This window comes from Pteronotus mesoamericanus, unplaced genomic scaffold, assembly GCF_021234165.1.
Source record: "Pteronotus mesoamericanus isolate MK-2021 breed Mesoamerican mustached bat unplaced genomic scaffold, CSHL_Meso_final contig_20, whole genome shotgun sequence".
Classification (NCBI taxonomy): Eukaryota; Metazoa; Chordata; class Mammalia; order Chiroptera; family Mormoopidae; genus Pteronotus; species Pteronotus mesoamericanus.
The window spans coordinates 97,721,039-97,734,017 of NW_026555085.1; the positions used below are offsets into that span (position 1 = coordinate 97,721,039).

General features: G+C 41.8%; 1 protein-coding gene across 3 annotated transcripts in view; it reads right to left on the reverse strand.

The window, feature by feature from the left end:
- Positions 1–12,484, reverse strand: part of TFB1M (transcription factor B1, mitochondrial) — a 55,503-nt gene extending 43,019 nt beyond the window's left edge. The window contains exons 1-3 of one of the 3 annotated variants that reach the window (XM_054570147.1): positions 12,242–12,348; positions 9,825–10,066; positions 9,229–9,380 (exon numbers count right to left, since the gene is read on the reverse strand). In XM_054570147.1, coding sequence (XP_054426122.1) covers positions 9,229–9,380; positions 9,825–9,834 — 162 coding nt within the window. In that variant the 5' untranslated portion in view covers positions 9,835–10,066; positions 12,242–12,348. Of the gene's footprint in view, positions 1–9,228; positions 9,381–9,824; positions 10,067–12,241 lie in introns of all 3 variants that reach the window. The other 2 variants (XM_054570146.1, XM_054570145.1) reach the window with 2 other exon arrangements.
- Between the last annotated feature and the right edge of the window lie 495 nt (positions 12,485–12,979).

Genomic DNA, 12,979 nt, shown 5'->3' on the forward strand with positions numbered 1-12,979 from the left:
TCGGAATGACTTGTATTTCTGTATGGATGTGGCAAAAACTCAACTCAGTTTTTAAATTAGAGGCTAAGCATCATAATGAAATACCGAGAATTAGAAGTAAATCACATGAAAGATGAGCTTAATTCAACTAAATCTTTATGGCCAAAAGTTACATACGGGAGAGACTACACTGCCGAGGTCTTCGCCTTGGTCTGCGGGGAGGCCGAACCAGGGGGGAAGTCACTGGGCTGGGCCGGCCGCAGGGGGCCCTGGGAGGCGCCCCGGCCCGAGCACCCCTCACCGTAATACCTCCTTACCCACAGGCTCTTTCAACCTAATGACTTTTCCCGCTTGTTTTAACAGGAAAACAATCCCTGCCTAACCATTTGCTGTCCTCCTTCTTCCTTCATTCTTTCTGGGTGAAAAAGGAAAAAATGGGGAGTCGGTGAGGTGAGGGACCCTTCCCTTTGTTATCTTCCTTCCTGCACCCCACCCACCTCGGCACCACACCTCAGAAACGCCCTCACAGCACCACAGTCCGGGCACTTGGCTAAAAAGAGCCTCAGAGCCAAGCCATCTGTAAGTCCGTATCATGTTAAGTGCCCCGTATCCAACACAAAACTTGATTCTTGAAGACCTTGGCACATAAAACCAGATGCAGCCCCTAAGCCTATGAAGTTTAAAATGCAGGAGTGACTATAATCAATGAGAACCAACATCACTGTGGTGGATTACAAAGGAAGAGGTAACCGTCTTCCATACTAAGGCTCAGCTCAGGGAGCTCAGAGAACCTCAGCACCCCTCCGTCTTGCTTCTCTAGCTCAACCCAAGCTATCGCTCTCCTCTCTCCTTGCCTGACTCAGGCAACTGACAGGAAGGATGAAAGAAGCACCACACAAGCCAGAGAGAAGACAGGGAGGAGGGGGCCAGTCTGTAGATTTCTGCCACCCGTGGTCAGGCATGGGTGGCACTGTGGCTTGCACATGCTTCTTTGTAGCACTTAACCACACTGTATCACAATGATGTATCTACAGGTTTCCTCCCCAGCAACAATGTGTGCTCCCGAAGGGCAGCTCCTGTTACTTCCCTTAGCGTCCCCTGCAGTGACAACAATATAGAGCCGGTCTTCATACATATTTGATTAAGTGGATGACCAGGTAGCATTCAGTTTTTGTGAAGCTAGCCTGTGCGATTTTGGGGTCCTCCAATTTGTAAGGTCAATTAACTTGCAAAGACTTATTTCACTGATAATTCAGGCAGAATTATACAAGGAATGTTTCAGAAATACAGAGCTGAATTGCCTATGATGCTAAGTGGCTAAACATTTTAAGTTTGGGAATCAGCTAGTTTGATATATTTAGCCATGGTAGTTCAGCAAAAATAACTGCATACCTCTTATGTTAAAGTACTTATGGATTATTTTAAATTACCATAATTTGTTAAAACTTAATTTAATGAGTTCCAGACAATAAATCTTAGAAAACCTAATAACCACAATATACTATAAATAAAAAAGGAGATAGCTCTCTATGGGATAGGCACTTACTACGTAAACACTGAGTATTTAATGATAGCATTTACCATCAATGAAGAACATTAGAATTTTTTCTATAATTATACTTCACATAATTAAAACAAAACAAATTAGCATACCAAAAACAAAGAGGCAGAACTAAAAGCCTATGTTTCACAATGTCAATATATAGAAAGTAATTAAGTAATTAGTAATTAAGACCAAAACAAAACAATGTAAACTCAGCTCTTTGGTATTAATTTACATGCTCTGATAACCACATTTGAAATGTTAAGTTTTTCCACATTGACATACACAGCTGCTTACAAGAAAACTGACATACCACACATTTATCTTCCTTCCCTAGGTTTAAAGTTACATTTGTCTTACATATTTTTTGGATTCCCCTTCAGGCTTAAGCCTCAGTCAATGACAAACCACACCCCCCCATTCTTTAAAAGGTCTGCCCCTTCGCTGACCGCTTTGCAGCCTATCTTCCCCTTGCCGACTCCCCGCTGCAGAAGGGTACATGCTGGTGTTCACAGTTGCGTGTGAAGGCTCTGGAGCAACTATGGGGGAAAAGGTTCTACTCAAGCTGAAATGATAGCATGATCACAGACAATAGCCATTTAAACACCTAATGACACTCAGCAACGGCACGGCCTTTCTAACTAACCACTTACAGAGAAGTAAGTTTTCATCACCATGGTATTTGGGGATGATGGAGGACTGGGAAAAACCATTATTGCAGCCCTTCAAGAATAACACTGGCACATTACACTTTAAAACCCTGGAGGTATTACCTCCTTGTGAGCTGGAGGGCTCACAGGACTACGAATGCAGGCACTTGAGTACAGCCAACAAGTACTGCTACGCACTCTTAAACTGTTCAATCATTTTTATTTTAGTGTTCAATCCTATATTCTTCCAAAATGCAACATAAGCAAGCTTAAAGTAAAAGCATTCATTAAATAAGGCTGTAAGGTAAGAAACAGAAAACCAAACCATGAAAAGGAGAAGCATGTACATGTATGTAAATTGTGAGAGCTAAGCACCCTAGAGATGTTAGCGCTCATGATTGATGTACTGAATTATAAAATTCTTACTCTCCAATGGAAGTAGTTACACCAAATATCCATGAGAGAAAGTGTTTTTCTTTTTTCTTTCTGCTGTTGGGTTTTGTAAAGGGCACATGTCACAACATAATGGAGAACAACTTTATAAAAGAAAAAAACAAAGGCAGAAGTATTTTTTGCGTGGTCACCTAAAAATATTTGTCTTCTAGTAAGTCAAGGTCTTAGTGTATACTTTTCTGTAGGGACCAAGTAACTGTGGTCCATCTAGGTAGTTTGTTGGTGATCTAACTCGATGATGAAGGAATTTGTGCAATTCTTGGAACTTACGTACAATTATAAATTCCTTGAGAACAAAAATCTGTGTCAAATAGCCACCTTGCATATGTCATACCACCTCCTCATGGGGAGGGGCTCATGGCAGCCACCACGGCCCAGCGGGCTAAGCCGTGACCACACAGCTCAGCAGTATCCGCGCCTTCCTGACGCACCAGGACTCCAGCCGCTGCTGGCGTAACGGCTGGGCAAAGCTGGTAGGCGAGCTGTGTGAGAATAAAAACGACCTGTCACAGGGAACACGGCAGGTGAAAAATAAAATTTTTATTCTTATATAGACTAGAAAAGACTAACGCTATTTTTCAAAAGGAATTCAAGACATTACAATAGACTTAGAGTGAAGATTACTGCATGATTTCCAAAAGTCAGCTTGCTTCGCTTTTTAAGCAGGACCACAGCATGCACAGTAGAAACTCATTTACTCAGCCATACAAAGGAATTAGATGTCTGATTCAGTAAATTTTCTATTCAGCCATGTTTACTCCTTTAAGTGTTAACAGTTCTTAAAAAGACACAGGTGGAAATCTTTCTAAACTTCACTGCACAATTATCTCCTTTAAGCCAAGTACAATGAGCCCAATTTCACCCTTTTCTTGATGACTTTCCATTTTTGCCTGTAGAGTTATGGCCTCAATGGTTATGACCCTTATTACTGCGGGGTTTTTATTTTGTTTTTATAGCTTTTCTTTGTAATACTTCTTGCTGTTTTCAGTGGGTCTGCTTCTAGCACTGACCTCCATACTTTTAATTTGAGGTAGACTAGGGAATCACTTAAAAAAATTTTTTTTATAGATTTGAGAGAGAGAAGAAGGGGAAGGAAGGGGAAGAGAAGGGAAGGGGAGGGGAGTGGGGGAGGAGAGGGGAGAGAGAGATCAATTTTCTTGTCTACTTACTTATGCATTCATTGGTTGATGCCTCAACAGGGGATCAAGTCTGCAACCTTGGTATATTGGGATGAGGCTCTAACCAACTGAGCTACTGGTCAGGGTTAGGAAGTCACTTTGGATGTAAGCTATCTTTTGCTTTCTTGTTGAGTTTGCCTATGTTATGATTAACTATGGTTATAGCTATATCAAAATAAGTTAAACATTTAAAATACGACATAGTCATGTTACAACAGAAAGTCAAGCAATCTTCCTTTTTTAAAGTTTGCTAGAGGTAAAAGAACTTCAAAATGGTATTATCTCTGACTAAAAACCGCTCCTTTTGCTAGGTTATCTAATTTACTTTTCATGTCCCTTTATAAGATGACGGGAAGGGGAATAATTACAATAGCAACCACTGACTGGCTCCTGGCACTACCCCAGGCTCCTTCCATAAATTCCTGTCTATCCGTGCAATAACCACAACAGATAACTGGAATTCCACGAGGAAAAGGCTGACACTAAAAAAGGTTCAACGATAAGCTCACGGTCATGAGGCTAGTGGCATACCTGAGACCTGAGCACCAGCCTATTTGACTCTCCATCTCGTGAATTTTTCCACTTTGCCTCTCGAGTAGATGTAATCACTCTTGTTTACCTGTTGTAAAAACCCAGAGGCAATACAAGCAGTAACCCATACCTTACTATCTCTAGAATTCCACAAAATAAACAAATAATGGTTAAAAAGAATGCCAGAACTTCTTACTCCAGCCAAGATGGGCTGTTAAGGAGCAGCTATACTCTTCTGCCTTCCGTACAAAACAGACAAAGTAGTCGAAGTGACAATATTCAGCCACCGGACAACGGGGGCGTAGGGAGACCTGCCAATCCAAGACGCTCAATAAACCCCGTGGGTAAGAAACCTGAAGAAAACGTCACCAAGATACACCATGCTGAAACTGCTCAAAGCCAGCGATAAAGGGAACATTTTAAAGGCAGCCAGAGAAAAAAGACAGAAGAGCAAAGATAGAGATGACAGATTCCTTGTCAGAAGCAACACAACAAGATAGTGGAGCAACATCTTAAGAGCACTGCCTGCCTGTGTTTCAAAAACTGAAGGCGAAATAAAACCCTTTTTCAGACACATAAGCGCTGAAAGAGTCATTACCAACAGATTCACGCTATACAAAATGCTAAAGAAAGTCCAAAAATGATACTGGATGGAAATATGGGTGAGGAACACCCAAAATAGTAACCATATGGGTAAATACTTAAGAATTTTTGTTTATTTAAATCTCTTTAACACAGAATTGACTTTGAAAACAAAAACACATTGTATTGTGAAATTTATAACGTATGCGGAAGTGTGTCAGGGAGCCCAAAGCCTGGCAGGGAGAGACTGCTGTTAAGTTTTATGCTAAAACTGAAGTGGTATGAAACTTGAAGATACACTGGACTAGCCTATCCTACACACCTTCAACAAACCACTGCGACAACAGCACAGAGTTACAATGAGCGGCAGGAGGCTGAGTGCTGGCCCCCCAAAGATGCCCACACTCTAGTCCCTGGACCTGTGATCTCGTTACCTTACGTATGAAAGGGACCGTGCTGATGTGACTAAAGGTCTTGGGATGGGAGGTATCCTAGCTTGTCCCGGTGGGTCCAACATAATCACACGGTCCTTGTGAGAGAGAGGCAGGAAGATCAGAGTCAACAGCAGCAGATGTAGAAGCAAGGGGCCTCCAGGAGCTGGAAAAGGCAAAGAGGCAAATTCTCTCCTGAAGGCTCCAGGAAGAACGAGGCCCCACTGACCTTGATTTTAGACCCTCTGATCCCCAAAACTGCAAGAGGGTAAGTGTCCTCTTAGCTACTAAATTTGGGGTAAATTGTTACAGCAGCAACAGAGAACTAATGCATAAGGCAGAGATGGTCAACTGGTGGGCAAAAAGCAAGACGCAACTATAAGCTGCCTATGAGAAGCCCACTTTAAATATAACAACACAAAGAGGTAAAAAGGATGGAAAATACATAGCATGCTAACCCTAATCAAAAGAAAGCTGGAATGGCAACATTAATATCAGATAAAATAGATTTCAGAGAAAAGAATATCACCAGGGATCTTGAAAATCATTTCGACTCTTTAAAAATTGAGATATAATCGACATATTAACATTATATTAGTTTCGGGAATACAACATTCAATATACCTACATACCTCATTCTATTGTGCTTCACTTTATTGTGCTTCACAAATGTTGCATTTTTTTTGTTTTACAAATTGAGGGCAAAAGTCTCCACCAGCAAAAAGACTACAACTCTATTACACATGGGCTTTATCATGGGGGTCCGGAACCCAACCCGCGATGTCGCCAAGGTCTGCCGGTACGTACATACTGAGAAATGGTCGCTATAATCAGTCTAGTTAATGTCACTACACAGTTACAAATTTTTTTCTTGTGATGAGAACTTCTAAGATTCACCCTCTTAGCAACTTTCAAGTACATTATTATACAGTATTTATTAACTACAGTCACCATGCTGTATATTACATTCCAGGACAGACTTATTTTATAACTGGAAGTTTGTGCCTTTTGAATACTTTTACCCCACCCCCGGGCAATCACCGATCTGTTCTCTGTAGCTACGAGTTCTGTTACTTATTTATTTATTTTAACAGAATCAACAGCAAGATTAAACATCTGGAAGAAAACGCAGGAGAAATTCTAAGCCCCAATGTTTCCAAGACACCAAGGGTTTTCTAGTGCTCCAAAGAAATAACATTACTTTTCTCCTCTGTTTCCAGATAGCAGTCTCCTGATGGATCCTTAATTAACAGAGGTGCACAGGCATGGGTTAATAATTTGATTAATTATAACAAAAATTGCATTGTGCGCTTACTAAGTAGGAGGTATTCATTTAGTCCTCCTAACAATCCTGTGAGCAAAGGGATGAACAGAGACAGTGTTACCCACCTGACGTCATCTGACTAGGAAAAGCAGAGCCCGAAGTTAAACCCAGACAGTTTGGCCCTTGAGTCTGCGTTCTTTACCACAAAACCGTACTCTAATGCTTTCACATAGGAGATACGTTTTCTTACTTTACAACATGCTGAGAGTGAAACCGACATCATTATTGTTCTTTCCTCTAAGCTGCCTCATGATAATATTATAAGAATTGAATTAAGCTACAAATGACATACTTCCAGCTAGAAGACATTTTATAAATTATTACAATTTCTTTAAAAAGTAATTCTATTAGCTTAGAAATCGCTAAAATGGAATCCTTAAAATAGATCACTCTCTTTCTGCCTTTACTCAGTTTTATGATTAATTTAGTACCTCTAAAAGAAAGTGGTTTTACATATTGAAACATTTTTTACAGGGAGAAGAAGTCTATTTGATATTTCAGTTCCCAACACTTCTTTTTAAGGCACATTGTTTTTCTGCCTCCAAGGCACTAAAAATTTTGCTTCCTCTACAAAAACGGATAAGAAGTCAAATACATATTTCCTACAGAGTTATTTAGCTTGAAATTAACCACCTAGTATTTGGGAAAAAAAGCACAAAACTTTTTGATAATCTATGCTGCACAATTATTCACTTTCAATATTAAATGAAATGATACTGTTAGTCAGTTGGTCAGACAGCCACACAGAGTGTCAACCTTTTTATTTCCCACTTGAGGCGCCACTGAGCGTCTGCGATGTGCCGGGCGCTCCCGTACATGGTAGAAATCCAGCAATGGGCAACAAACATGGAGAAACACAGAGACAGTATCAGATGAGGATAAAGCTAATAAGACAAATAAAACAGGACGGATTAGGTGTAGGGACTTGGGGGGAGGGCAGCTGAGATACGAAGGGTACACCTGTCCTTTAAATATTCTGTCTTCAATGATCTATAGTCAAGATCAGAAAGGAGAATATGCAAATTAAAATGGTGGTGAACAGAAATGTGACTCACCTCCCTGCCTAATGAGAAAGAACTGCATATAACAGAAGGCGAGATTGAGGGTTAAGAAGTCTCTTTAAGAGCAAAAAATTCAGATGAGTATTTCCTATGTCCAGAAAGGGCTAAATGATTAAACCTGAAGGGAATTATGTAGTGTTATTCAGTTTCTTTATATCATCTCATGATCTTACAAAAAATAATATCACCCATTTTCATCTCCAACTGAGATACAGTTCTTAAAATAAGAAAGCAGTTCAAGGCAAAAACCAATATTAAATTCTACATTTGATCACAGAACACGTACCATATAATATCCCAAAATAAAGTGATAAATCTGAAAACAATTCTGTCAATAAAGACTGGCAAAATTATACAAAAGTACATTATTAGATAAAAGAAAATTATATAATTTCTTAAAGCATGAAAACTGAACAAAGCAAAATAAAAAGAAAATCACTAGGTTTCTTAAAATAAGATGCATGCACACAAACAAATCTTCAAACAAATTTTCTCAAATGTTCTGGCAGAAAGTAAACGTTTTTCCACCAACACACACAAGTAAACATTAAAATGTACCAATTTTAAACCAATTTCTCCTCTTGTATAAAAATGGGCAGATAATTTGACTATTCTACTGGACTTACCTAATTTCCTAAAGGTTCTTTTAAAGCTTTAGAATTAGGGAAGAATCAAAGGCCCTTCAGCCATTATGCACCCCCAATAAAGAATCCGCTTTATAAGATCCCTGTTGCACTGTTTGCCAACGTTTTAAACATATATGTCCTTTCATATTTTAAATCTAAATCCGCCTCCCTCATTTCACACCTATTTGTTCTAATTCTTTCAAGAATATCAAAACAAGTTTATTCTCTCCCCGCCAACCTTTGATAGGCGGTGCTGGATTCCCTCATTCAAGGCTTCTTTCCTCTGGTTGAAAAGTGCCCAGTTCCTTTAAATATTTCTCCTATAATAACAATACCAACTGTTTTAAAGATGCATGTATCACTTCACTCACACCTCATCTTGAATCCATTCGTATGGTACCCATTCATTCCTTCAATTAAAAAATTCTTATATAGATGCCTACACGTGACAACTAGTTTCTCAATTAAGCCAATGTCTTCTCCACCTTTTGCTTGTAGAAATGATTTTCTGAACCTAAATGAAGTTCTCAGAAGTCATGCTGAGTCATTATCACCAATATTTATTTTTCCTTATTTTTAAAGGAATGGGCCATGATGTGCACAGGTATTGGATTTTCTTTAGAAGGCGACACAAGACAGTTTGTTTAGCATTAATGAATGAAGCAGGATTTATTCAGTCCTGGTCAGCAGACCACGTGGGGATGATTGTTAGAAACGCAGCTGTCTAGACTTCTCCGGACTATGAACCAAAATCTCTGGAATGGGGCCCGGGGACCCACCACCTATTTGATTTTTGGATACCACGGGGTTTAAGAGTCACGGACTAAAGATTTAAACTGGGTTCTTGGAAAGACACTTTAAGCACCTCACCTGTAATCCAGGAATAAAGCGACTGTCCTTTTCAACCACTAGAAGTTCAGCAACACTGGCATTGAGAATGGACCTTGTGATGCCCCCTGGCCCAGGGCCCACCTCGTACACATAAGCATTTGTCAGGTTGCCAGCTTTCCGGACGATTTTATCTGGAGAAAAGAAAGTCATCGTGATTATCTTTGCAAATTCTGGTCTATGGAATTAAAAAAATTATCCATACAAATTCTTATCAGCCATTACCCAATCAACTAATCCTTTATGTACAGTATGAATCCAATCATTTCCCTCTCAGCCTAAACCAGCACACAGTGGCCGTTCATCATTCTACCACCTCACTGCCGAGAAGTACCAGTCCTTTAACAAAAATAGGATTATCGTGACAAATTTCCTTAAATTTAGCCAATACTGTATGTTCTTTCCTCCTGCAAACCAATCAATCCCTCTGAAGAACAGGCTGGGTAAGCATGCACCACGTTTCAACAGTCATTGAACATCGAATATTTGAATGAACATGACCAATTTCACATTCAGAATTTTCAATGTTGCTGTTTAAAAATCCAGAAGCCACAAGCGCTGGTGGTCTCCATTTTTACCTCTAGACATCTGGTTGCTGGTCAATATGGCAATGGCAACAATTTCCTAGACTGTAAGACTTGCAGAAATTTGGATTTTTAGTGGTTTTCAGTTAAAAGTTAAATTTAGCAGTGGAAGTTTTGAAACTTTGCGTTGATGCAGAGAAATTCTTCTCTAATTAATCAACTTCTTTAAGTTGGCAGACCATAAGAAATCATGGAAAAGCGCATTCAGGAGAACTCAGTACAACTTGTCATCACTTCTGAAAAAAAGAAATTACAATGGGCTGGTCTCACTGACTGAAACATTAAAATTCAAACAAATGGGCCTCCCGGCATAGTGGAAATTTAGTCATGAAAAACATACCAGCACTTCTTGGCAGTGTTCACAGACACTATATAGTCCCATTTTTGCTTCCGTTACTGAGAACCTGCCTTTGAAGGCTTCAACGGAAAACAGTCGCTCGACCTTTCAAAAGCAGTTTCGTCTGTTAATGGTGCAGGGAGCGAATCAGCACCCCCTGACCACCTGTTTGTCACAGGTGCTTCATATGCTTTCTCACAACAGATTCCTACAATGCACTAACTATCCCAATTTAACTGCCTGAGCTCTTCCTTCGCCTTGACTGTTTTATTCCTGCCAGGTCATCCAGAAAGCAATTATAAGAGAAGAGGCTCCAGCTCTGGTATAAATTCTAAAGCTGATACCGACCAGCGTCCCTCAGAGGGAGCAGATAGCTAAGCACAGGCATTATGGAGTGAGTTTAATATTCTCACTGATGTTGAAAAGTGGAGATCTATGCAAGCAGGCAGGTCAGTGGCCCTGCCCTCAAACTGCTCAGGCACGTTGACGTGCACAGGCCGTCAGAGAGGCACCGCTGGTTCACTCCGCTTGGGGTTCAGCCATCCTCTGCTCCCACCTGAGCTGCTGGCCTTGGACAAGTACCTTCATTTCCCTTCATTTTGGTTCCTGTGGAAGATAATATCTAGATTCTGGAACGAACTTCTGAGGGTGAATACAGGCTCAATGAGAAAATACACGTGAAGGATTTTTTTTTTAACATGTAAAGACCTGTATTTTCAGTCCCAAGATTGGTGCTTTATACCTAGAATGTGGCTGATGACTGGCAGAAAAGCTGATTCTGGTTACTACCAGACCCAGAGAACTTTGGAGGTGGGTAACCTTTTAAACTTGTGTTGTAGGACGTTCCTCCAATTAACAGATTGAAAAAACTGAAGCAAAGTTGAGCTATTTTACCAAAGTCTTGTTACTGGCACAATAAAAGCTCCAAACAAGCCTAACAAATAAAGCATCTTAGTTTAGTTGTGCTTTGTGGATGGTACTTCATTGAACTGAAAAATGAACTTTTGGGGTGTGATATATTTTCAGCTTCTAAAGAGAACCCAAATAAAAATATCAAAACCTCAAAAACGGTTAGTGCTCCAGCAGTGAATTAATGGACAGGACACATTCGTAATACAGCTTATTCTTGCAACCTTGTCTTTTAAAAGGGAACATCACTAAGAGATGGTGGTAATGGTTACACACCGCCTGGTGTGACTCAGTGAATTGACCCCCGGCCTGCGAACCAAAGGGTCACTGGTTCAATTCCCAGTCAAGGCACATGCCTGGGTTATAGGCCAGGTCCCCAGTGGGGGGCGCGAGAGAGGCAACCACATAGCGATGTTTATCTCCCTCTTTTTTCCCTCCCTTCCCGTGTCTAAAAATAAATAAAATCTTTAAAAACTATATTTTAAAAAATAAATGGTGGTAACGATTAAACGAATGTATATATTCGCAAAACTCATCAAACTGTGCGCTTCAAACTGGTGACTTTTATTGTGCAGGAGCAGGAACGTAAATTTACTAAACTGAGTGCCTGGAGGCGGACTTTGCCTTGTTTCACTCTGACTTTGTAGCTCCAACTGCAGCACAGAGCTATTCGATATGCATTTACCGAATGAATATTTGCACCCACGAGGACTTCTTAGATGCAAGTAAACGTCTCAATACTGAATCCTACAGTGACACGCCCTTTCGGCAAGTTATTGATAAAATCCCTGCATTAGTCTAAGTTCGGATAACTCGAAACTGCACGGAAAGTAAACCTTGCCAGCACGTGTAGCGCCGTTTCTGTGTTAACACACCGAATTTCGACAGTCCGCAATCGCCTTCCCCTTCATGCACCCCTTCTGCCCTGGGGTCTGCTCGGTGTCCGCACTGCCCGCCCGCGGGATCCCGTGAACACACAAAGCGTTCCACGCGCCTGCTGGGCGCGCAGTCCTTCCAGTACAAAGCGGAGGAAGGATTTGACTAAGGGCTGGATGTATAACTGCGCCTGACGCGGAACACCCGCCCGCAGGGTCCGCGCGAGACCAGCAACCCACGCCCCCGGGGACGCAGGGGAGACGGCCTGGGGCACTGGTAAGCTATCCACCTGTCAGCCTCAAGTCCAGGAGAAAATTCTGGGAGAGCTGCTTCACCGCTTGCAGTCTGAACAACTTAATGATTTCTCGAATCGTAGGCAACGGCGGGAGACGGAAAGTGGTGAGCGTCCGGGAGGTAGCCATGGGGCCTCGGCGGAGCCGTTCCGGCCTCACGCGGGCCCTTCTCCGCGGCTAGGAGCGCAGCCGGCGGAGGAGGAGCCTGGAGCACTACGGCCCGCCTCCGTGCCCACCTCATTGGTCGGTGGTGTCCTGTCGGAAACGAAGAACGTGGACAGGAAATCCGGGCGCTCTCAGGGAGCATGCGCTACGTCCCTCTCTGTGCTGTGCAGGCTGGATGCCCGTTGCTTTTTCACGCAAGAGGGCGGTGAAGGATCCCTGCGGACGAAGACTCCCGTGGGTGGGCGGGGCCTCCCGTGGGTGGGCGTGGCGGGCGGGGGTCTGATCGGGAACCCGGAGGGGCGGAGCCTAAGATGCGTGGATTCCAACAACCAGCCAGGGTTTCAGTGCACCTGGGTGAAGGGCGTTCCTAAAGGCCTTCTGTTAATTGCAGAAAAGCTGCTGATTAGAGGATTAGCGGTAAAAATTGGTTGCTAACAATTTTCTTATATAGTTAGATATTTTTAGGACCTCAGCGCTGCAGGGCCGGATAGCAGGTTTCTAACTTCTCTCAGTCTTAGTTTTTTCATCTGTTAAGTGGACAGACTGCCTGCCTTAAAATTGCGAGCACT